The following is a 27,211-nucleotide window of genomic DNA, read 5'->3' as shown; positions in this document are numbered from 1 at the left end:
TCGATTTGATTAAGAACGTTGGAACTCTTTTGATTTCTAGGGTATAATTATTCTGGAAAATAAGAACCAAGCAAATGATTTAAAGGTTGGCACAAAAGTAATTTGTTCAGAAGAACATCAAATGTTACGAACAAAATCCTGTATCGTGATATCGAAAGACTTCTGTGGATTTCCTTTAAAATTCCAAGCGTTTCTGTGATAATTGACTGTTTAATAAAAATGCCTTGTTTCTAATTTGCCACAAAGATTTTCGAATTAAGTGAAATATCTCAAATGATATCAGTTAATCGTGTTGGCAAAACAAAATTATATTAACTTTTTGTCTGAAAAATCAGTAAACAGTCATCAATGCTTTGAGTAAAATTATTGATAATGCTAGCATTTCATGAAATTGAATTTATAAAATTGATTTCAGATTGAAATATGAACTTTTTTTCAAAGAATAATCTATCAGTAGGATATTTGTTATTATATACATTTGTGTTGTTTTTGTTGTTTGATTGTTTTTCTATACTTTATGCTTTGATATAGACCCGAACTTGTCATTTGCAAAAAAGTATTGAAATTGAGTACAAGTCATTTAACATATAAGCTGTGCAATTAAAAAGTCACTTCAGTTTACAGTTTTTGTCTCTGTTTTATTTCAGCCGATTAAAGCATAATTTTGGTCATATCCGACCGTTGACACACCTAACCGGCTTTCCTGGATTATCAGCAATCAATAACTAATTTTCCATAAGTTACCAACTTCCAATCACAAATTATTTCTGAGTTAGCGATGAGAGACAAACGACCAGTCGACTCACTTGGCTAAGAGAGCGTGTTTCTTACGAAAGGAACACTAATCTCTGATGCATCTAACTGAACCAACTTTTGTACACAAATGCGCTGTAAATGACATTTGCTAAAGTAATACAAATAATGATCATCCAGAAATAAATTGTATCGAGAACTTCCGCCACCTCGTGTCCAGTTATTTCAGCAGATTGTGGTTCATTACATACTTCTTCCTTTTGACCATCACTAATATCCGTACCCTCAACAGGCAATATCGATACAACTGAATCTACAGAAACCATTTTACAATTTTTCACAGGAACCATTTTACTATTGTTTTTGCTTTTCTGTCTCCTTTTTGTAATCATCCTCAGAAGAAAGTTTGGCACATATCTATGAGCCACAGATTTACTTGCACAATTAACAATAAATATGCTCCATAAAACGCCAACCGTGTTGATGATATTAACCGAAAGCAGTTGATACGAAATCATCGGCATTTTTAATGAATTTCTAGGTATTGTCTCTGTTAATGATGTTGCTGCAAAAACTAATGCTAAATATAGCGTTATTGCAAACGTTGTCCTTTCACCGGATTCAGGGCGAACAAAGCAAGTTGCAATATTCAGAAATAACATAAACATGATCGGTGTAAGTGAATTTATCATTTCAAATTTGGACCTTCTTTTTAACAAAAACGATGACTGATACATTGGTATAGCAACACTGTCTATGTTTTTCTCTTTTACCAGCATTACATTTGTATCTGTACTTATAACTTCCCATTCACCATTTTCTTTGAAATCTCTAAAATGAATATCGGGTGAAGGAGAAGATATCATAAGTTCTGTAGAGTCATGATTAGACACGATGAACTGGAAATAACACGAGTGCATATCATAAGGATAAAATGTTGTGTCAACAATACATTTCGTCTTGTAACTGCCTGCAGCAATGACCATTACTATCCCTTGGTAAGTGGCCCACGCGGGATAGAAGCCGCTCCCATAAATTGAAGTGTCCTCATTTGCCGGTCCGTCTGTTAAGGAAATCTCTGGTTTCCAATACTTATCTTTGGGCAACTGTATTTTTTCTCTACCTCCAAAAAGAGCAGGGTCCCAAGTCAACATTTCATCAGTCCATTTTATTTCGAAGTATCCAGTTATAAGAAGCTCTCCTGACGAGATGTCTAGATTCTCGATGCTTTTTACATACTGTGTAAAGTTTACCTACAACAGGTCACGGAAAAATAATTTTGAATTTGTTATTCTGTAGCTGATAATACATACGATAAACATATTTAAGATATCAATGCAAAGATAAACTGCCAACATAACTTACATTGTAAAAATATATTTAAATTTTGCTCTCGGATTTATAGAATTTTCTCATATACTTCTTTTTTTATTTCTATAGAATTTATGAATGAACTGTGTATTTTCAATATCAGTCGCCGACTTGGTTAAATCAAAAGAAAATTGTAAAGAATTAAGATATTTCTTTCATGAAAATAGATCGGACATTTTTAAACTTTATATTTCGCATATACACGGCATTTACTCTCAGGAAAATTATTTCAAACTGGACAAAACGTATAAAAAACCTTTACAAAATAAACTTACACCGGAATTAAGAATATTTTGGGTTTCTTCCCCAGCAAAAATAAAATTATACAATCTTATACAGTTACAGCTTCGAATGGTGAATTTTGTATTGTGACCGGTAGTGTACCGTAAAGCTACAACCGGGGGATTAGCTTGGAAAGCCCCACATTTGCCGAGTTCCGGATAACCAGATGACTTTTGTTATGTTTTTCAAGTTATCATACCGTTCATTGTATATATTTTTATTATGTTTATTTAATAATTTGATTCTAAGTGTTTATAACATAAATAAAAATAATTCGTACACCTTAAATTTAGCTTTTTAATAGACTTGTCATAAGTGTGTTGAACATATATCTACACGTAGAGACAAAGCCGTCAACTTTTTTAAAAAAAATTAAGACCAGACCAAAGACCACGACGATAAACACCTAGAAGAATTACTAGAGTCACAAAGCACTTTCAAAGACCTTATTAAAAAGTAGTTTATGTTGCATAGGGGGGAATAATAAAGCAATGAGAAAAGAAAAATAACACACAAAATGTAATATAATTACCTGAATTACGTGACTTTGGTTTTCTAAAGGTCTAAGATCTTTGTTATATCTTGTCTCATTGAAAAGATGTCCTAGCAAAGAGTCCATTTCAGTGTATGTTTGTCCAAGCGATGTCTCAAGAGCTTTTAATATTATCATAAACAATGTTATTTTATCCATAATTAACATGTAGTGATAAGTTTATATCTAGGGTTGCATAATCTACTGCTTAAAAAATCCTTAATTTAATTAATTTTTACAAATCATAAGCGCTATTATACTAAATCCAATGACACGTTTATGAGAACATTTTTCTAGAACTAATTTCATCTGTATTGCATACTGGTGACGAACAACCCAGAATTAATTATTGATTGTAGTAACTACCATTGTACCTGTTTCACCATTCAAATCACATGAGTCAATATAAAATAGTAGTGTAAGCTACTGATATTGCCTTGTTTTATATTTCGTAGAAGTTCATGAGTAAAGTAATTTATGTTGTTAAGATTGGCTGATAGAAAAGTCTGAAAAGCCTATATAACAGTTAACACGATACTTTCCAAAGTACAGATGCTCTACGAAAGTGTTCCTGTGAGAAACAAGAATGCGTTGACTTTTTTGGACTTTCACATTTTAATATAATGTTTTACATGTAAGGGTACGAACAGTACAACTGCAAGTTATGTATATAAAAGGAATAAAATTGTTCCACGCCAAAATAAAGTTCGGTGGGCATTTAGTTTTGCAGCATCTTTCTGTCCATTAGTCCTTCCGTCCGTCAACACTTTGTGTGTGTCCGGTCAATAACTTTGACATTTATGGATAGATTTTGAAATATTTTCATCACTATGTAACACATAAATCCAAGTCTGTAGCTCAAAGATCTAGGCCGTACTTTATAAAAAGCAATAACGTTTGTGACCGGTTAATAATTTTGCCATTCCCGCATTTTAAAATAACTAAGAATAACTTGGCATACACAATATTTGTACTTGATGCAAGAATAAATTCTCCAGCTTTAAGGTTAAGGTCAGAATCAAGATTAAAATGTGAAAAGTATACCAGATATTTACTTGGATGTCGGAATAGTATATTTATGGTTGGGACTGGTTTTTGTGACTTTCTCTCCCTCATTTGACTTAAACTACAATGTGCCATAACGACGATTACTGAAATATGATGAGCCATCCTTGGGCTTATGGTTTTCTTCCGAAACATCAAATAAAATCGTATTTATGCATTTATATATTTATCTAAACAAATGTGTTTAATAAGAAGTCATTTTCTTCTTTTCTTAGAGAAATTTCTTAAAGTAAAAACAATATATATCGTATGCGTTGTTATTTAGTAAGAAGTTGTTTTCATATGGTACTTTAGTAACACTCGTTAAAACCATAAAATATTTCGTCACATTAATGGATAAATGAATAGCTGTCTTTTACTTGAAAAACAGTTCATCAGAAGCATCTTTCTGAAATAAGGTGAAGATCTGCTTCAAGACTTTTCACTTGTCTATAATTTATATTACATAAGTATGGTAGGTATGCACATATAGTTTAGTATCTTTAGTTTACGTGATTACATTTTTGATGAGTATAGAACAAATATCTCTTTGTGGTTAATATTGTGAAGTATCTGATGTAATAATTACCTGTCGTTTTTATTGTCTGTTCAATTGATAGCTTACCAATTTTTATTTGTTAAATTTCTTAATTAAAACATACTCTTGTTTAAGGTAAAATTAAATGTTTTTTACACAAGTCGGTTGTTGCTGTTTTTTAATTGTGCTTGCGCAATAAGTACATTCATTTCTTTTTCAAGCACATGCGCTTATTCTATTTATTTCTATAGTGATATCAATTTATAACTCATTCCATGCCAGTTGTTAATTGTTGGAATAAAGTACTCTTGAGAATTGCTTTTTGTATATTCACAAAGGAAATACCAGGACCATTAAATTCTGATTTTAGAGGCTTGATTGAATGGACTGAAAACAAAGCCATAATTATCGAACGTTTAATCTAAAATACCTAACAATACGATAAATTCAATACAAGTGTAGAACATTTTATAACATCAATTTTGAGATATGGGGATTCATCAGTTACAGTGAAAATTAAGTAATAAGTAAACATTGCAGATATAGTTTCATTAGATCTGCTAATGAACAATAGTGCTAAATGTATTACTAAATGTACTACAGCCATAATCACTCAGCATCGGTTATAGAGCGACTTGATTATTTTATTGAATTCAAGTATCTCGAAGGACGAAACACATGCACAGGAGAATAAAGCTATTTCAAAATATATGTTTTTTTTATTGATGAACATAAAACAATTTGAAAGCTTTTTAAAAACAATCCTCAATAAATACAAATACGAACTCTGTTTGAAATATCATTTTGGACTGATCGAAAAGAAAATCTTTCTCCGTCATTTTTATTATTAACCTGTTTTATAAATCTGATTGAAATTGAATATTGTGTTAAATATTGTGCTTTCGTTATTTATTCATTTATTCAGTATTAGTATCTTTGCAGTTAAAGACTTTAACATTTCAATCATTATATATCATACCGCCGGAATTTAATACTCAGCGGTTTGACAATATTTTCCATTATATTTTTATTCGTACCTAATAAACATTACCATAAACTATAATTTGTCACCTTGTGAGATTTAAATGCTGAATATAAACGGAAGATGGAGGAAGAATCAAAACAATCACTGAAAATGGCACAGTTCACAAAACTGTTCAATATACTCAACCTAAATTATTAAAGGCCGAAAAGGAAAGCTGTATACAGAATATGACGAACACATACAGCGTATGAGGCATGCACTTGGAAAAGAGAGGAAAGAATAGGACACGGACAGAAAGAATCTCATTAAAGTCCTTAGTGTTGATTAACAAAGTTTTGATTTGCTCTTAAATTAATGGTAGTTGAATCTATTACAAGATGAAACTACACCATTTTCGACTTTACCCTTAGGAAATGTTGCCTGCTTTTTATTTTTGTCTTTTCAAGTCTTATCTGTGATACGCAGGCTTCATAACCTCTGATCCCCTTTCCAAATTCCATTTTATTTAGTTCCGCCCATTGTTTTCTCGTTTAGGGCACACGCTTTTTATTACTTGGGGACCATACGCCGCTTTTCATGTAATGGCACGGTAGTGTCACGTTGAAGGTTCCATGATAACCGCCGTATGAAAACATCTGCGGATGTTTCTAAATTCAAAATTTTACTATTTCATGTTTAAATGTTGAATTCTGCTTAAGCCGGTGCTAGGGGGCGTGGACGGTAACTTGCACTTTCCAGTACCGTCCATGAACAGGCTCAATCAAACCGAGCCTGCAACATTTTCAATTTTGCCGTGTTTGGCTTTCTTTAGGGATTCTGTATTTATCTATTTTATGATCACATCCGTGTTATTTGTGCCGTGTGGCGGCTGTAAAAAGTCTCCCCGTACATTTAATCAATGATGTTATATTTCCGATCCTTAAAGATCGTTCAGCGCGACATTATTGTTGTGCTTGTGGTATTTTTAGTTTTAACTTTTCGGCTTTTTCTAGTTTGGTGGTTCCAATATTCCTACTGGAATAATGTTGAATCCCCCTTAGGATATGTTGCCTGCTTTTTATTTTTGTCTTTTGACGTCTTATCTGTGATACTTAGGCTTCATAACCTCTGATCCCCTTTCCAAATTCCATTTTATTTAGTTCCGCCCATTGCCTTCTCGTTTAGGGCACACGCTTTTTATTACTTGGGGACCATACGCCGCTTTTCATGGAATGGCACGGTAGTGTCACGTTGAAGGTTCCATGATAACTGCCGTATGAAAACATCTGCGGATGTTTCTAAATTCAAAATTTTACCATTTCATGTTTAAATGTTGAATTCTGCTTAAGGGGGCGTGGACGGTAACTTGCACTTTCCAGTACCGTCCATGAACAGGCTCAATCAAACCGAGCCTGCAACATTTTCAATTTTGCCGTGTTGGGCTTTCTTTAGGGAATCCGTATTTATCTATTTTGCAACCCGCAACGTTATAATGAGTGTGACGGAGAGTTAACAGCAAATGTATTTAAATCATATCTACAGGATCACTTATCTACTACAGACAAAAATGCCTACAAAAGGACATTCCCAAATGGAATGTGATTTTGTTCATTGTGTCATTAAAAAGCATAAAAAACAGCCGACAAATACAGTCGAGACTGTTTTAAGAGACATACTTTCGGAAACAAGAAAAAAAGGTCACATATGACAGGGAGTCTCTTAAAACAGTCTTGCCAAATTTGCCAACATTGGTTTAAAAATGTACATGGATATGTACATGTATAGCTAAGTATTGACTTATTTCATTGAAATACATACATGGTATTAAGATAAAAGTGATAATTGGCTTTAAACTATTTCTTTTATTGCATTTAAAAAGATAAAACATTAAAAATACAGTACAATGTTATTTGATAAACAATAAAACCATTGAAAACATTAAAATGTTACCTGTTTACTTTAAGATCATTAAAAAGGACAGTTAAAGGGAGTTAAAAAAATAAAATGTATCACTGGATAAAGTTCAGCTATCTATACACTAATAAAAATTATATTAAATGCATTGTCTCTTGGTAACACTAATTAAAAATCACATTAAATGCATTGTCTTTGAAAACACTAATTAAAATTCATATTAAACTCATTGTCTCTTGGTAACACTAATTAAAATTCATATTAAATGCATATCTTATGGTGACTTAAAATATTAAATTACACTGTTCTCTTTTCAAAGAAATCAGTAATCTGTGTTTGTTTCGGTTTGTTCAAGATCTCGTTGCACAGCTCATCATCAAATTTGACAATGTTATCAACCAGTGTCTGATTTCCTAAACTGACCGCAAAGGTTTTAAGTTTATTAACATAGTCACAAGCCTCAGAGTAAGTCGGTACATTTACTGATGAATCATTATCATTGTCATCACTGTCATCATCATCACCATCAATGCCGGCAGAGAAAGCACAATTTTCTTGCATAAATTGTGAAAGTAAAGTTTCAATTGGTGCATCCCAGTTTGAATTTTGTATTTCGCATGTTAACAATTCTTCATCAATTCTGGTGAGGTCTTTATAATCGCACCCAAAAAGCTCGTGTTACATTTGCATTACTGCTAACGGGACATCATCCTCATCATCCTCATCGTCACTGGCATCAACACCAGTAACAGAAAGAGCACTGCCCGAACTATTTGTATAATCACAATCAAAACTGAATCCAGCTTTTAAAAAACATTTTACAATTGTGCTTCCCTCGACTTCTGACCATGAATTGCTGAGCCAGTAAATTGCATCTAAGATTGTTATTTGTTTAAGAAGCTCACTGCCCTGCATAGCTGGATGGTGCTCCATACCGCGTATCATATGTTGTAACTGAAATGTACAAAGAAAAATGTGTTAAAACGCATGTTGATACCTTAAAAGTATGCTGCCTTACATAAAAGCAGATTAAATTTGACAATAAGACAAAAATAATTATCCACCTGACCTCAACACTAGCATTTATACATTAAAAGCAGATTTCTATTGCAAATCAAAAAAGGAAATTATTACATGCAGAATTAAAATTGATTTTCTAGCCTTCAAATAATGTGTGTGTGATTTTTCATGTCGGAAAAAACAACCTACCTGACGTTTTCTGAACTTGAGTTTTACTGTCTGGATTATCCCCTGATCCATTGGTTGTGTGACAGACGTTGTATTGGCCGGCAAAAACTTTAATATTACTCAAGTTGATCTTGGGGTGTGAAGGTGCGTTGTCGACAAATAGTAAAATGTTTCTGTTTTGACTTTTCATTTTTCTGTTTAGTGACTTCAGGAATTCTTCATAAATGTAACTGTTCATCCACGCTTTTTTATTAAAAAAGTAATCAACTGGCAAACTTTTCACGTCCATTCTACCAAAACACCTCGGGTTACGAGATTTACCAATAACAAGAGGCTTAATCTTCTCGCCGGTAAAACTAGAGCACAAAGCCACTGTTATTCGCTCCTTTGATCTTTTCCCTCCAGCGCAATCATCACCTTTTAATCGATAAGTCTTACGTCCACTGTCACGAAAAAATAAACCCGTTTCATCCATATTGAAAATATTTTCTGGTTTATAGTTTGCACATAATGTAGGTAATTTTTCTGTCCATTCAGAAATTGTTGACTGCTTTACATCGCCCCTCTCACCACTCATAGACCCAAATGAAATATTATGTCTCTTAATGAAACTCTCAAGCCAACCTTTCGAGGCCTTAAATGACGTATTTCCTTGTTTTGCTGCAAAATTGAGGGCCTGCTCCTGTATTAATGGCCCTGTGATGTTTACTCTCTTATTAACAGCATCTTTAAACCATTCATAAGTTAATGTGTTAACTTCCTCATTTCCTGTGAGATATCGACGTCTCTTTGTTTCACCAGGAACATTGTTTTCAAAGTCAGATAAAACTTCCAACTTCCTTTTGCGTAAATTTTGAATTTGCGTTTTACCAACACCGAAGTCCTGAGCAATTTTGTACGCTGGTTTACCCCGATCCAGCATTTCTAGGGCCTTAACACGCTGTTCAAGTGTTAAAACGATTCTTTTTTTGCTTTTTTCAGCCGCCATGTTTTGTAAACAAATTGAATCTCGTCACAAATAACATCGCGCGAGATAACGAAAGATAACTCTTTCGTGAATAAATTTTCTGGGGAGCGTCTCAAAGTCGGTAAAAACAGTCTGAAAAGCGGATCGGGACCCGGATTTCACAGTCGTTTGTCGCGTAAGACAGGGAGTCGCTTAATTCAGTCTAAATTAATAGTAAATTGCGTCGGGGGCAAAAAATAGCGTCGCATATGACAGGGAGTCGTCTAATTCAGGGGGTCGTTAAGGCTTTTGATTTAGGTCTGTTTCTTTCGCTTCATTTGTTTTTTCCTTTATTTTCTGTTGTTTTTTGTATGTTGTCTTGTTTCTTTTTACACATTCACAGAACTAGTACTAGTTAGTGCCATGATTCTGGTAATAAACCTGTCCTCTAAGTTGTAACTGATTCCTTCCCGATCCAATAAAGAACTCAATCAATAAACATTGTGCTGAAGTAGTATATTATAGGTTTTATTGTTTTACAACCACGCAAATATCAATAACCCTTGCCATATCAGATCATGCATTACTATGCTGAGTAATTAATGTTCCTTTTCAACAGGATAGTTTTTTTTTAATTTTGTTGTAAAATTCCATCAGCTACATTTTAGCATTTTGAACGCAACAGGTGGGAGAGAATGAAAGTGTATCATATAAAGTGCTGAATAGGAATAATTGCAATGGTGTAAAGTTTCGACAAAGTTTTATCTTAAACTGTATATAAGTTTTTTTTGTTTTTTTTTTTTAAAATAACACAACAAGATGCTTGTGTTATATGTTGGTATGTTAATTGCTTGTAATTTAGCGATAATGCTAGGACAAACATACGAGGAAATGAATGATTTAGTTGGACATCTATTCAATGACACAAAATACAACAAAATCCTGCGACCATTACAAAACCAATCAAATAAAGTACAGGTATGATATTATTGTCCTTTTTATAATTTATTAGCAAATTTTTAACATTCAAATGATTAAAACATTTTCTACAGTTTAAGAAAAAAATAATCCTTTCATAGAATTTTCTAAATTTTTTATATGATAAGTAAAATTTAATTGTTAATTCCATTATAGAAAGACAAACATATGTCGACGTGTTGGATTTTTGTAAAATGGCAGTTTCCATGGTAACCATATATATCAAAACAGTCAAAATAGCCATACTGTTATTTAGAAAAAAAAACAACATGTATATGACAGCTTAATACATATGGCAAGCACAATTTTACACAGAGATAACTTTATCTTATGATTCTGTATGAAACAAATGATAATCTGAATATATTTCTTTAAAATATGAGTTTTTTCAAGATTCTTAACTGAACAAAAAATGAGAAAAATAAACATGAATTCTGTAAATATTTAGCAATATCGAACAATATCTTTCATAGAATTTAAAAAAAAAATTATAAGTAAATTTAATGATGAATTCAAAAATAAAAAGAAAACTATATGTTGAAGAGTTGGATTTTTTATAAAATGGCAGTTTCCATAGTAACAGTAAATATCACAAAAGTATCAAAGTAGCCACACTGTTATAAAAATGTATTAGATAGCTTATGTCACACAACAAGCACAATTTTATACAAATATAACATTATCCAATAATTCTGTATGAACAAACAATAATCTTTATATATTTCTTTTAAAAATGAGTTTTTCACGCCTTTTAACTGAACGAAAAATGAGAACAATTAACATGAATTCTGTAAATAATTAAAAAATATCGAAACATTTTTTTCATTGAATATTCTACATTTTTGATATATCAAGTAACATTTTATGGTTAATTCAAAAATAAAATATATGTTGACTTGTAACAATATTTGTAAACGGGCAGTTTCAATGGTTACCGCATATCGTCACCTTGGCGCAAAAAGTACTGTTACTGACATTTTTGAAATTTTACAGGAGACACAAAAAACTGATTTGTTCATTTTGAGTAAACCCTTTTAATTCCAGACAATAATGTTAAAATATCATTAATAAGTATTATTAAATTGGTTTTAAACATTACAATTATTCATTTATGGATAAAAAGTAATTAGACATTCTTCTACACTTACATGACTTTTTGCACTGTGATTTTAAATGCAAAAAGTGATGTAAGTGCACTTACCATAGTTTTTGCACTAACTCTAATTTTAAGTACCGAAGTTACTGCATTGCATAGACATTGAAAGATGTTTATTATAAACAAATTAATTGAAAGGTTTGTTTAAAATAGGTCATTGTGGATTATGAACCACATTTAATACATTAAACATATGATAGGAAGTTTAAAAACTGAATATTTTAAAATTAATTTTAAACAGTAACAGTAAAATTCCAAAGCAGTGTTTTTTTTTAATTTGAAAGTAAATATAAGCATTAATCACAACAAAATTACATGAAAACTTCAGACTCACTTGATTAATTCTGTACATGAGCAATAATGAAAAGTGCAACATCCCTCACGCCCCCTAGCACCGACTTAAGCTGTACTCAATTTTCAACACTTAAAAGTACTGGAATCAATGATTACAGAGAACCAGAAAAACATAACAACACTGAAGTGAAATACAGGACAACTTATTAACCATGTTTTTTACTGTTGTCATTTTCTAATGGTACAGTTTATTTATGTATTTGTTATAAAAAGGGGCATTTGGAGATCTATATATCATAATCCTATGTCTCAATAATATCCAACCATCACAGGGACGTAGACTTTGAGATTTTGGATAAAACCACTTGGAATCTTGAACATTTTGGTTGGATGTAGTCGAGATTTTGGATGAACCTGCTAAGAATCCTAAACTTTTCTTATCCAACATATCCCTGTGAGATCCTTTTATATTATATCTCATGAACAGACTTTAATTTTTATATGTAATTTTGTTTTCATTACTTCTTCTTTTAAAAATTTTGATATATTGAATTCAAATTGTCTTATTTCCTGCCACCAAACTTTAAACATTGTACGCCATATCACTATCATGGTTTAATAGCTTTGATTTTATATAAAAATTCAGATTAATTTCTGTGACATAATGTGGTTTGGGTCTTTGAAAATTGAGATTTTCTGTTAATTAAAGTGTTTTACATGCACAACATAGAGATTGAACTGAGTCATTCTAATTTTTGATATGACCCCGTTCTATATGAATGAATGTATGGGAGTTGTAGCTGCACCACATTAGACTTAACATACTAGCAATTATGGTTTTGACCAATATATTATTGAAACAGATTACAATTGTCTTTGTCTGCCATGTTTTTATAGAAATTAAAATAGAAAAGATAAACCAATGTTAGCAACTGTTTCTTTCCAGGGCTATGAACAGTGAAATTGCAGTTACATTTTTATAATACAGTTGACTGTTGTCCTTATATAATGCAATAAGAATGTAAACCTTTTAAGCAAGTTCTATCTTTATTTTTATAATAAATAATTGAGTAAACAATTGAAAAAAAAATACTTAGAGCTGTCGTCCATAGAAATGATATTGATGTGCATCGTTGATAATTTTTTGTTGATCAGTACACATTTTAGAAAATCGATAATTTTGATTTAATAATTGAATGTCTAGAAATTATGAAAATTCAACCAAAACATAATTATGCAGAAGCATATTTCATGGCAGTGATGACAAAAAATTGTTAGCAAAAATCATGCAACGGGTATTTGTTTGAAACACTACTCTGGACACATTTATGAAAAGACCATGTTTTTACTGAAAGCATTTAAACAATTATGGAAAAGAATTAAGAGACAAGTAGTACGTAATTATCAATATATCTGTGTATCATTAAAAAAATTTCATCTTATATTTGTTTTCCACCGAATCAATGACAGCTCTTATTACTTGAATCATTTAAAAATATCAACAAAATTTGAATACTGAAATATTCCTAGCTATATTATTTGTTGTTAAATTAAAATAAAACATTTTCTTTAAATGTTAGTTTCCTTAAGTCGATTTATATATAAAAATTGTATTTTAGAAATAATTTTGCTATTTAATAATGCATTAGTGAAATATTTTAATGCAGTTACAATACTTTTTGCATCAAATTATTTTCAACTTATCTGTGTAAACATTGGCGCAAAAACTCATGTAAGTGTACTTACTGTAGTTTTTGCACCAACAAATTCTGAAGCTGCACTTACATTTTTTATTTTTATGCCAAAAAAGTCATTTTTTATCAAAATTCAGCTTCTAAACTTCAGAGACTGGTGAAAGTTTGTATTTCTAACCAAATAATGACAAAAAGTGATTTTCTCAAAAAATGTCAGTTACATTACTTTTTGCTCCAAGGTGACGATATGCCAACTGTCAAAATAACCACAATTTCCTAAGAAATATCATCGTTATACCAGATGCATATACAAAAAAAACACCTTTTGCAATATAAATTTCTATTTCTTTAGAAGTCATATGAAGTAAATGAAACTGAAAATGACTAACGGTATTTAACTACTGACTGCATCCTTCCTTCCATACTCCTTTTACTACCGATCATGTCTTGACCGCGTCCTCCCATACGCCTTCGTCTATTTGTTTAGACCTTTCATATCCCGGTGCCTAATGTTGTCTTAAAGGTGATAATTGATAACAAGAAACCGTCGGGTTATGATACGTGTCATGGCTTCCACTTGTTGAACATGTTTTCAATATTTCAAAATTATTGTGTTCATTGAGTATACCTGACGCACAATTGTGTAATTATACATTTACTTTTAGATTCTGGTCGTAAGTAACATTAAGCTATTAAAGGTAAATTATCAAGGCTGTCTAAATAAGATTCACCCAATTGGATGTCTGTTTATATCTAAACTGAATGGTATCATTTAAAGAAATTCAGATTTTGATAAAATCATTCAACAACAGTTTTAATTTTGTTTCCAGGTTAATTTTACTAAGTATCTCAAAAGTGTGGAATATTTTGACATCACAACAGGGGAGGCGCTTATATCCGCCTTCTTTGAAATCAGCTGGAAAGACGAATATCTAACATGGGACCCCTCTCGATATGGCGGAAAAGAAAGTATTCAATTACCCAAAGGTAAGTTCTGGAAACCGGAGTTTGAATTTATGAATGGACGCCGCAATGATGCGTTTTCAATTTTCAGTAATGGCGTATTTCCTGCTTGGGTTGAGTACAATGGAGACGTTATAATGGTTTTGGGAGGTACTTACGACACAAGATGCGACGTTGATGCCATGCTGTATCCATTAGATATCCATCACTGTAATATCAATATCATAGTATCTAATCATGGAGCAAACGATTTGATACTTCACTCGCCATCAAGTAACACTGATGACCTTGAAGAAAACGATGAATGGGTGATTGAAAGTTCAGATACAGCTGTAACTCTGATTCAAGAAAAAAGAATTGGAAAAGTTTTTGTTCCGATGGTTCGAATATCTTTGACTTTGAGGAGGAGACCGGCGTTCATACTCATTAACATAAATACGCCTTTAATGCTTATGTCATGTCTTAATATGGCGACATGTTACGTTAGACCTGATTCGGGAGAAAGACTGTCATTTGCGATTACATTATATTTATCATTAGTACTTTCTGCAACAGCAGCAATAGAGAAGATACCAAGTAATTCATTGCGTATGCCATGTATGTCATATGAAGTACTATTTATAAATCTATTCAATACAATTGGGGTGGCGTGGAGTATATTTATTGTTAACTTGGCAAGTATAAATGTAATTGATCAAAGGAAAATCCCGAGCCTAATTTTAAACATGGTTTTAAAAAGGAGGCAAAATAAAACATGTGTGTTAAATAAAATTGAATCTGATTGTGAAACGGAGCAGACAATGGAATCTATTAAAAACGGAGAGGTACAGAGTGTCAAGAATGATATTGGAAAAAATGCAGCAGATATTTCTAAAAATAAGTTTACATATGATATCAGCGGACGTGAAGTTGCTGATGTTGCTGATATTTTATTCTTTTGGTTACTTGCGCTTTCAAATACGTTTCTCAATGTCACTATTGTTTCCGTTATAATCGGCATCTGGGCACAATCATAGGTACATTTGTTCCAGATTGTGTTTGGTTCAGGAAGACTGGACAAGGCAAGCAACATACAAACATAAAACCAATAGGATTATTACAAATTAGAAGTAAAAAAAAAACATCGCTAGAAATGAAAATAAAGAAAAAAAAACATTGGTGTAAAAACTGCAATTAAATTCGTGAGAGATATAAATTAAATATATAAACTAACGATTTCGCAAATGTAATCTTGGTTTGACAACACTTTAAAGAGAACTTTCAGCTTTGATTTTTATTGAAAAAGAGAAAAGAAGTCCCGATTTCTTTATTTTTAAACAACTCAGACGATGTTTACAAATTATTTGTCTATTACGTCATGTTCATGCATATCTTAAATATATTTGTACACGTCATCTTATATGTATACATATGTAGCATTTTTTTTTAAATCCATACTCCACTTTCTTACCAGAAAAGATTTGGACTTGAGTTTATTACGGATAGAGACTTTAATGATATAACTACTGAAACTACAAACCGAACATTCAGTTTCATTTCACCTGTTAATGTTTGTGCCATTACTTATGAGGGGTCATTCCTTTCCAACAAGTTTATAGAAGTTACATTGCAACAAACACTAGAAATAGCTAATTGCATTATAACGTGTTCCTTATTTATTCGGTGAAGCAGTCAAGTCATATATGATTTTATAAAAAGCCGCATGATGTACTGCGGAATGAGACGATTTATTTTGGGAGTCCTCAATAAAATACAGGTACATAAAACATTCACGTACACCAACTTTACACTTCCAAACACTTTTTAAATTTCTTACTTTGTTGCAAAAATATTTTTATTTACATATTTATCAAACAGACAGACGACGTATTATTATCTCAATATATAAATAATAAAAATGTCTGATCTATGTTATAAGGGTAGTTTACGACCTAGAGTTAAAATACTGGAACCAGGTTAAAACTGAATACTAAGTAAAACACGTTGTCTCCATACTAAGAGGTACTTTTGCATTGGACAAAACGTATCTGTGTAGAACTGTTGCATTGCATTGTCATTTAACATCTGCATGTTTCTATATATCCATCTATTTACCTTTAGAAAATAAACAAACAATTTTGAAAGAAATTTGTTGTTGTTTCTTCTGAATTGTAGGGATAGTGCGGTGCCCGTAGGTCTGACTTCCAAAAATTGAAAGTGACATTATTGCCCATTGAGGGTATATAGTGAGTGAAAAGGTTAAATGCAAAATAAGTTTCCATTTTGTAATCATTCCTTTCAATTTTATAGTTCACTTCGCACGAACGATAAAAAAACACACATAGTCCAAGGATTGCTTGTTATATCCGTAAAGGTCAATTTATTAAAGTTGGGCAGGCAACCAAACTAATCAAAATAAAAAGCACACGTGTGACCTTGCCTGACTTCACCAACAAAAATATGTTTATTAACGGATAAAGTGAAAAATCAATTATATTATATACCAAATTTTACGTATTAAAATAATAATACAGTAATTTACCTTACACATTTCACTGCAATACTGTAGAAAAAGCGATATTGTCCTCCACATCTCTCGAACACAACACGAGATTTTCCTTTCCCCTTGAACGTACTAGAATTTCCGTGTCTTAACGCTTCTCCGCATCTGCATAGATCAGAACAGACACTGATTTCGTCAATGTAGCATTTTCTTCGGTCCTTCTTTGTCTATAGTACACAGCTGTGGAATTACAACATTATATTGCAGACAATTAACGATTAACGATTGCGTAAACCTCACATGTAAAGATACATTTTCCATTACGACAATCATAAGTTGATAAAAAACATGAGGTTATCAAGATTTTCAAATTGTTTATTATATAAATATTTATTTATTAAAAGGAATTATTAGTAGTATTAGTAAAAAACATGTGCTATAGTGACAAATAAAAAATCAGCTAAAATGACACTCGATCTTTTACAAAGATACAAAATCATGTGCATTTGTGCATATGTGCATTCTGCATTAAAAAACAACAACTTAGAAATGGGATATGTGAACAAATAAAACAATTGTTAACTTATTTGAGCATGAAAGTGCATATTTGTTTATTTTCCTTTTATTTGAACATCTCTTCATTGTTTTTCGCTTTGGTCAATTTTGCACAATAAATCAATCTTGTATGTTATACGTAAGTTATCGAATGACTCATGAAAATATTTGACATAATTCATGTTTACAATTTTACTTTTTGAATTTTATTGATCAACGCAGTTTTGTCATTGTCAATATACTAAGTTTTTTGTGGTCAAATTAATTCCGATGTATTACAATGTTCATATTAAATATACTACTTAACTTGTGCTAAGCACCATATGTTTGATTGCGAATCTTTTTTGGGATAATTTTATTAACGCCGTGCGAAAGGTTTTAAATGTTGATATACTGTTTTATCAATTCAACTGTAGGACAAATTTAACCCTATAAATTAGTTTTACACTAATTTTGTGCTAAAGAAGATGATAACCCCTCTTTGAAGATTTCAGAACATGCAGCGTGTTTTTCAAATTTGTTATTTTTTGTTTACAGTTTAAACTAAATAACTTGTGTGTGACCCGTGACTACCAATGACAGATTGACAGCGCCTGCTCATACTACCTATTAGGTTTCTAATCAATCTTACGGGTATGGCTGCCCATTCTTGGACAAACATGCTCCAGGATGGTTCTGGGTTGCAGTTTTGTCAGTTGAGCGAGCTGGCCAGTCATTGCACTTAATAGACTTCCGCTATAGGAAGTCCTTACCACCCTGGCCTTATGGGGGCGAGCATTTCGTCCATTAGAATGAACTAATCGCCGACTGCTCCAGCATACAACCTAATCTGCTTATGTCGTCTATGTATCGCTGACCTGTCAACGTGCCTCTATTTAGCATAACCAGGTTGGTTCGTCCATCCCAGCTGATGCCTCCCCACACCATAATTGACCCACCTCCGTAGTTGTCATGCTCAGCAATATTTGCAGCCTGAACCGTTCATCTTGTCTTCTCCAGACTCTAGCACGCCTATCTGTGAAGTCTAGGCAGAACATGGACTCATCAATGAACAGAACGTGTCTCCAGTGTTGCATGGTCCACTGTTTATGCTCCATGGTCCATTCCAAACGGCCTGGCAATGTCGACGCTTCAAGGGGATACGTATGCTAGGTCTTTTCGACCGCAACTTTCCTTCTTGCAGCCTTCTACGTACCATCTTCGTAGAAACACGGGCCCGCAGCATTAGCAAGGTCATTTCGAAGAGAAGATGCTGTCGAAAACCTTGCACGACATGCCTGCACGACCAAAAACCGACCCTGAGCTGCTGTTGTGACCCTTCGCGACCTCCAGCATGCCTCCTGGCGGGTGAACCATGAAGCCGATATCTCTCCCAGGTTCTGGTAATGACGGTGTGGTGAACACCAAGCGGCGCACCAACCTGGCGGAAGGTTGCCCCCTGCTGCACCATCCCTTCATCCCTCCATAACTTTGCTTTTCTCATATGCCACCTAATGTAAGCATTCGCCATATCAAAGTGACAGATGTAAGAATGTACGCCACTGAATGACAATAAGCCGGTAATGTCGCCGTATAACAAAAGACAGGTGATTGTTCACCCCATCAAAAATGAAAATATTGGGATGCATGTTTTCCATGCTACCTAGACGAGTTGTAACAGATTAGTCAACACGGATTCATGTCAGGGGACTACTAGTATCTCAAAACGTTGCTGAATCAGAAATTTCAAAAATTGGAAAGAAATCTGTTTTTTTTACTTGTGATAACATACAAATTAATATAATTTATGGTGCTTACCTAAAGTTGAGTAGTATATATTCAATAGGATAATCATGTTGATTTTTAAATTTCTTTTCTGTCTGTGTATGTTCCAGATTTATCCAATTTTTATGGGTTTTAATTTTTAAAATTTTGGGTTATTAAATGAAAAAATTAGTAATAATTTTACTTTTGTTTTTGCAAAACAGGGCGTTTTTTTTTATTTTTTTTAACTGGGTTTCCGTTTTTGAGCCCCATTACCTATTTAAATTTTTTTTAGATTTCTTATTTTTAACAACATTTACATTGCTTTTTGGCCTAGTAAAAATATGAAATAAAAGATGCAAAGAAATGATAGGATGAATATCAAAATCCAAAAGAATATTCTGTCAAGAACAGATGATAATTCGAGTCCACTTATTCCGTCCACATTATCATAATCTATAACCCGGTCCTCTTCTTTTTCTTCGTTCAAATCTTTGACCTTAATGTCTTGTACCTTAGTTTCTTGCTCAATAACAGGTTTAACCTTGTTTCTAATTTTAGACATCGAGATACGCTTATTTTTCATGACCATTTTTGTGAGAATAGCTGGCAGTTTTCGCTTTATAATAACTGTTTTGGCTAAATGTACGACAAATATGCTCCATGTAACACAGACTGCATTCATAATATTGACAATTAAAATGAAGAACGAAAGCACAGGCATTTTTAATGAATTGTTAGGAACTTTATCCATGAGTGACGTAGTTGTGACAACAAAAGCCAGATATAAAGTCACTACAACTGACAATCTTTCGCCAAAATCAGGCCGTACCCAACATGTCAGAATATTAAGGATACAAAATAGTAGAGACGGTGCCATACTGTTAATGAGTGCAGACAAAGGTCTTCTTTTCAAAGTGAAAGAGGCACGTAACATTGGGATCGTCAACTTTTCAATCTTTTCATCTTTTCCTTCATTAATATTTTCGGCAAAATTTTCTACTTCCCATTCGCCATTTTCTTCTAGATTTCTAGTATCTAAGAGTTTAGTCGGAGAATTAAGAACTAATTCAGTGGCATCATGATTAGATACTATGAGGTAAAAACTACACTCGTGTGTGTCAAATGGATACAACGTTGAATCAATATTGCATCTTACCTTGAAGGTACAACCTGGTGTCATCAAAGCAGAGCCTTGGTAGCTTACCCAAGCTGGTGAAATTTTGCATTCTGTGATTGCAGAATTGTCGGCGGCTGCACTACTCCTTAACAAAACTTCTGGTTTCCAAACTTTTCCCTTGGGCAATGGAATTCTTTCCTTGCCATGGTGTACATAAGGGTCCCATGTAAGAAGTTCATCAGTCCATGTAATTTTAAAGAATTCATTAATATCCAGCTCTCCCGAAATTATGTCAAACGTTTCAATAGCTAAGAGGAATTAGGAGATATTGATCTGCAATAAATATAAGATTTTGTATTACTTAACCCTCTACGACTTCAACTACATATACTAATCGGGTTCTTTTTGTCCTTCTATTTACATGAAACAATTAAATTAAAAAGAATATAATTGAAATTGTTCGTACTTCACTTCTTTAGATAATGTTTATTATTTTAACTGCAAATTGACAATTTGATTTCACAAATCAAGTATAAATGTGTTTACTCACAATTACATATAATTCCATTTAAAAAAAGGTCCTCATTTGCAAACAAATATTTGTTTTATTATGCTCAACTTCAAAATTTACCTCAATTGCTGACTTTGGTTGTACAAGGGCCTTAGAAATTTGTTGTATCTGGATTCATTAAATAACTTGTCTACTAGATCGCTCATTTCTGTGTACAATTGTCCGTGTGCAATCCAAATCACAAAACTAAAGTGCAGACAGCGAATGATATAATTAGTGTTCATTTCTAACAATTTTTAATGTAAAAATCACATAAAAATGTTATAAATACTGAGTTGTAATAACGCTATAATCTTTAACTTAATACATACATGTACTTTACTTCAATCTCCATTATAAATGATTTATTATGACATTTTTGCAGGCTTTTATGATTTGCAAAACGTCATTGATTTTAACTTGTTACAATAAGCAAACCAAGTGACGATTTTCTTTTTTTTTCAAGCAAAGTGATTGCATCGAATTGTATTCTTATAAATCTATTAGTAAACAAAAGTGATTGACGAAAAAGCTACTATTATAAGCAATACAAGCTAAAAATGATTTTCACATTATTTGTTTTTTCATCTTCAACCATGTCGCTTTAATCCACCAATCATTAAAATTTTCTTAAACAAAAGCAAAGTATTTGTTTTTTGTTCACTATAATCTCACAAAACGAACATGACTGTGTTGTTCAATGTATTACCATAAAGGCTGAAATAATCTTTCAATGGCCACACCATTTCTTTCTTGACTGCCGGAAAATCAACGTCTTTAAAAATCCATTTCACAAACTTTAATCACAGGAAACGTTCCGACAAGTGGATGACAAAATTTGATTTTAAATAAAAGATTGAAGTGAACTATTCATAACATATACCATAAATACTTTAAGAGCATTGATGTACAATACAATCTACATTTTGCAGTGTAATCGAACTTTGAAAAGTTCAAAATGCAAATATGAAAAATGGGCATGTCATTTACTCAGAATAAAAAAGGAAAAAGAAACGGAAACCCTAACCGTCAAAACTAAAAATGTTGAAAGTTCAGTTTGATTGAGTCTATTAATTGTCAGAAGTACATGTTGTACAAACAACAGTCCATCCCACTTATCAAAAACATTACACTTAAACATGAAATGGTTAAATAATGGGTTTAGAACATTCGAAGGTGAATTCATAAAGCGGTTATCATGAAACTTTCAATGTAACACAATCATGTCATTTTACGACAAGCGGTCAAAATAAAAATAGCGTGTGCTCTTAAACTGATAGGTTCAACTAGATAAAAAGAATTTTGAAATGGGATCGTTTGTATCATAAACGAGCTTTAAAAATATACTATGCTTAAATTTGATATCTGAAAACATTGATAAATGCTACACAGTTTCTTTATAACTATAAAATACATGTATTGACTTCACACAATGTAGATATGTTATGTTTAGAACTCTACACACTATAGGTTGCCACAATATGAATATATAGCATCATTCAAAGCTGCCGGTTTTTTTTTTAGAAAATACCAACATTACTTGACATGTAATAGGGTAAGCAGTTTCCAATTGATATTTCATTCGTTCTTTTTTTCAAATTAGACATATTGAATAACAGTTTCATAGATTTCAAAAAAAAAATTATGTTTTAAATATTTTACCCAAAGATGAGCATAGTATATCTTTAAAAGACACTATGTCATATATTTCCAAAGATTCGTAGCTCACGGAACACACCCCGTTACTTCAGGTAAAGTGAGCGATAGTGAAACATTTGACCGATGCGCAGGAGAGTGACAGATAACTAGCTTATTAATCATTTTCAAGCCCTTGTCAACTCAATTATGATAAGCAGAAAATTAGAAAAGACCCTTGCAATTCCTGCACTACTTTCAAGTGAAAACAGGCTATCAATTTGTCTTAAAATAATACTACTCGATCTTTGGTTCCAAATACAGGTGTTATAAAATATTTGATCTTGAGGCATTTTACCAAGAAACACTTGACAGTGTGTAGACAAAAAGGTGCATATAAAGGCAAGTTAATTTACAAAATCACACATATGGTGTCCATGATATAAAACATTAACCAATTACGCGATATACACGCCTTTTAACGCCTTTTTCATCCCCCTTATTTTGTTGTCTCAAATGGTGAAAAAAATGCCTTGTTTAGGCCCCCAACACTTGTTTCTGTTTGAGAAACGTTGTTAAAAAAGTGACAACTTTTTTGGCGCGGCCATCAACCAAAAGATACATCAGGGGGTTGCCAGAAGGGGGATGTGCCCTCTTCTGTTGGGGGGGGGGGGTTGAAAGGGGGCGGCAGTCCCCCTAATCGCCAATAAATTTTGGACTTGTGAGAGGCTAAAATGATCCAAGATCGATCATTAAGGTAACGTGTAACCAACGCTGAAAAGCATTTGACTCTATCTCAATCCATTGAGAAGTTGCAGCACTTTGAAATCAATGTTGATGGAAAAAATCAACGCAAAATAGTGATTTTTTGGCAATTTTGAGATGCCCCCTCGTTGCCATGGTAACAGAAAATTTAATTCTGAGCATGTTGTTGGAAAGGCAATGGTCCAGTCAACATTTGTGCCAAGTTTGATTAGTATTGAAGCAGTTTTTGTATAGTTTTATATAGCAATTTGAACTTGTAACGGGAGACTTTTCAATGAAAACAACCATTTTTCACAAAATGCTCATGAAGTAATGGGTTAAAATCTGGAAAAGTGTGAGCACGACAAAAACTGTTAATGTTGCAGGCTCGGTTTGATTGAAACTTTCATGGGTCGTATAGGAAAGTGCAAGGTACCGTTCACGTCCCCTAGCACCGGCTTAACTAGAATTCAAATTCAAATGGTGGTAATGGTGAAATTTCGAATTAAGAACATCCGCAGATGTGTTTATACGGCGGTTAGAGTGAAACCTTCAATTTGACACTTTCGTGCCATTCCATGACAAACGGCGTGTAGACACTTAAGTAAAAGAATACGTCTGTCCTAAACGAGAAGACAATTAGCGAAACTAAATAAAATGGAATTTTTTAAATTTTATAAGAAGATAAACCCATAACTGTACTGAAGTGACGAAATGTTAAGTGACCTTCAGTGATACATATAATTAATAACCCATGAAATGATACCTGTACGATGTGTCTTTTTTAAGATCTTTATGGGGCGAAAATACTAATGCAAGAGACTGCCCAGGTAATATTGTCTTTCGTAACATTTTTAAACATCTCATTTTTTATAGAATAAACTGCAAAAGCCCGCTCAATGTAATATATACCTTGGCAAAAAAACAATATTTCTATAATAAAATGACACAGCGTTCTTCAATTACGCGGTTTTTGTTCACAAATGAAATACTGTGCCCCCACCCGTACCTCTGAAAAATACATTATTTGTAATCTATGCAAAGTCCATGTAAGAACATGGTTAGATCAAAAAATAAAGAACAAGAAATAAAGTATAAAGTAACAAAAGGGATACGCATGTCACTGTTATAAATGTGATTAAATAATCAGTTATGAAGATAGTAAAAAAAACTAACTAACTCACGTGCTTTTCAAACAAGAAAATGCATTAATCAGATTGAAAGCAATAGTTTCTAACAAGTGCCATTTTGTTTAACGCACAAAAATCTTTCATGCTTTACAAATTATAATGCCTAATTTGTCATGGCAATTTATTTTTTGGGATACTTAATTATTTAACCAACATGAATCAATATTATTTACCATGAATGTTTTTGTTCATTGAGGGCAATTCATACATATATGTATTCAATAAATAGAACTGATTTTTTTCCTGTAACAATTACCTCCCTGTGCCGGTACCGGTAAAAAAAATTTTGAAAAGAAAGGAATATATCTAAAAAAAAAAAAAAAACATGTCCCACTCTTTGATAAAAATTTTAAATTTTTCACTTTTTTCTACACGGGAAGGGTTGTTATACTAGAGATAATTGTATGCGCGTGTTTTTTCGTGTTATTTAGTTCTAAAGGGTGTTTTTTTTCAATGAAAGTTAGACAACAGCAAACAAAATTATAAGTCAAAAACATACAGCAAACGTCTTTTTAAAAACATTTTAAATTTAAAACTTTAAAAATTTTGAAAAAATTTATAAAAAGTATCTTTAAGTATTGGGTTTGCCCCTTTTCGACAAAAACATTCTAATTTTTTTCACATTTGGGTATTTTGCAAATTTCCATTCCCAAAGGAACAAAAAAGATTTTAAAAAAAGCAAACCTGGTTCCCTTTCCTCAGGTGAGAAAATTGAAACACTTAACGTTTTAATTTTAGGGCCTTTTTTTATAAAAATGTTTTTCTTATTAAAAAATATTTGCACAATTTTTTTTATGAAAAAAATTTCTTTATAACTTTTACAGTTTATTTTTTCAAAAAAATTTTTTTTATTAAAAACAAAAATGTTTTAAATTTCAATATCAACAAACGGGGGAAGAAATAATTTAAAAAAGAAAATGAAGATTTAAATCAAAACTGTTCCTCTTTAAACTTTAAATTTTATTTGGCATAATCCATTGTTATGTCCTTTTGGCAAAAAAACAGTCTGACTGCGGATTTTAAATGTAAATTTTACAAACAAAAAAAACCATTAACTTCTAATTATTCAAAAGGTTTTTAAAACTTCAGATTAAATTTGAAAAATCACAACCCCTTATGGGTTTTTTATGGCAGGTTGAAGGCCATATTTTTTAATTTTGTTTTTTTTAAAGCAAGTTTTCAGTAATCATCTTCATCAAAAATTTTCAAAGTATATAGGGATAATGTAATTAATAAAGTTCAATTTTTAAATTTAATTTGTTTTACTTTTGTAGCTACAAATAGTTTGTCGGGAAACCAAACTTTAGGGATTCACAGAAGTCGCCCTTTGGGCGGAAAATTTTAAAAAACTGGGTTCCAGAAAACCCATTTGCCCAATTGTGTACAATCGCCTAAAAAAAAAAAAAAACACATAAAAAAAAATTTTTTCGCTAAAGTTTTAAAAAAATAAAATAACAATAAAGAAAATTTTAAAAGGGACAGTTAAGTCGGCACCCCAAAACCCTACACATCAAACATTTGACTTTTTTTTGTTTTTTTTTTTTTTTTGCTTTTTTAAATTTCGTCATTTTTTGAGAAAAAATTTATCTTTTAAAATATCCATATGACATATTATCTAAGTCAAAAAAAACAAAGAAAAGTTAAGGAAAATCAAGGTATATAATAACTTAAAGTTTAAAAAATTTAAAGTGAATCAATATTGAATCGAAAAAAAAAAGAATGAAATACACACACCAAAATAAAATTCAATAGTTTTTGCATTTTTTTTTTCTTTTTTTTTCGACATAAATTTAAAAGGGGAATTTAGAATGGTATTGATGTCTTTTAAAAAATTTTCATCTTTTAAAAAAGGGGAAACCATGACAGTTTTTTTTATTACATAAACCCTATAAGAAGAAATTCGGGGGTTTCAAGACACTTTTTTTTTACTAGAAATAAGTTCAGGGGCCCCGCCATTTTGGCGTTCGCATTCTCGCGAGAAGACAACCCGAGATTTGACGTGAATACCCACTTCCGTATGGGTTTACCCCTTTTGTACAATAAAATATATCTTTGAAGAACTTATTAATTTTTTTCGTACTTATTATTTTTTTATAAAACATCATATGGAACTAAATTTCTTTAATTTAAATTTAAATTTTGAAGACGCCGCGACTTTAATTATTTTTCTCCGATATCAATTTGCTGATGATCCCACCACATATTTCAATGACTGCTTAATTTTTCAAAGATAAACCAAAATTTAATTTGGGGTACTATGAGAAACTTCTTCAAATTGACATATACCCTTTTTTTTTTGTATTTAAATTTTTTCGCTAGAAAAAGCTTTTCCAATAGGACATCCCCTCATGTATCTTTTTTTCAGGAAAATATCAACTAAACCCAAAAATATTTTACTTACAAATTCCTTTCCCCGACAAAGCTTTTTCTACCTTTAAATTTTAAAACCAATAAAACAAAAAAATCATAAACTACTTAATATTTAAAATATTAGGTAACTGAAAAAAATGGTTGCTTTTAGAGTGCTTTTTAATTTTAACTACAGTATAATTTTGACAGGTGGGGAACCTAATCC

General features: G+C 32.0%; 1 protein-coding gene and 1 pseudogene across 1 annotated transcript; both read right to left on the bottom strand.

Moving 5' to 3' along the window:
- Window positions 1-857: 857 nt before the first annotated feature.
- Window positions 858-7,959, bottom strand: LOC132748650 (neuronal acetylcholine receptor subunit beta-3-like). The gene is made up of 4 exons (XM_060738258.1): window positions 7,700-7,959; window positions 3,913-4,064; window positions 2,939-3,060; window positions 858-2,006 (listed from the first exon to the last, which is right to left on the bottom strand). Exons 1-4 carry the CDS (start codon window positions 7,957-7,959, stop codon window positions 858-860), a joined length of 1,683 nt encoding a protein of 560 aa, XP_060594241.1.
- LOC132748646 (tigger transposable element-derived protein 6-like) lies at window positions 7,638-9,177 on the bottom strand (annotated as a pseudogene).
- Between the last annotated feature and the right edge of the window lie 18,034 nt (window positions 9,178-27,211).

This window comes from Ruditapes philippinarum, unplaced genomic scaffold (genome assembly GCF_026571515.1).
Source record: "Ruditapes philippinarum isolate M1 unplaced genomic scaffold, ASM2657151v2 ctg6940_1_1_1_1, whole genome shotgun sequence".
NCBI lineage: Eukaryota > Metazoa > Mollusca > Bivalvia > Venerida > Veneridae > Ruditapes > Ruditapes philippinarum.
This window is presented reverse-complemented; position numbering and strand designations above follow the sequence as displayed.

Excerpts from the sequence above, each read along its gene's own strand:
- LOC132748650 (XM_060738258.1), bottom strand. The coding sequence starts at position 7,959 with ATGCAAGAAAATTGTGCTTTCTCTGCCGGCATTGATGGTGATGATGAT. Across the intron at positions 4,065-7,699 it reads TTCTTTGAAAAGAGAACAGT|TTTAAGTCAAATGAGGGAGA; the intron begins GTAATTTAATAT and ends GGCACATTGTAG. Across the intron at positions 2,007-2,938 it reads ACCAAAGTCACGTAATTCAG|GTAAACTTTACACAGTATGT; the intron begins GTAATTATATTA and ends GACCTGTTGTAG.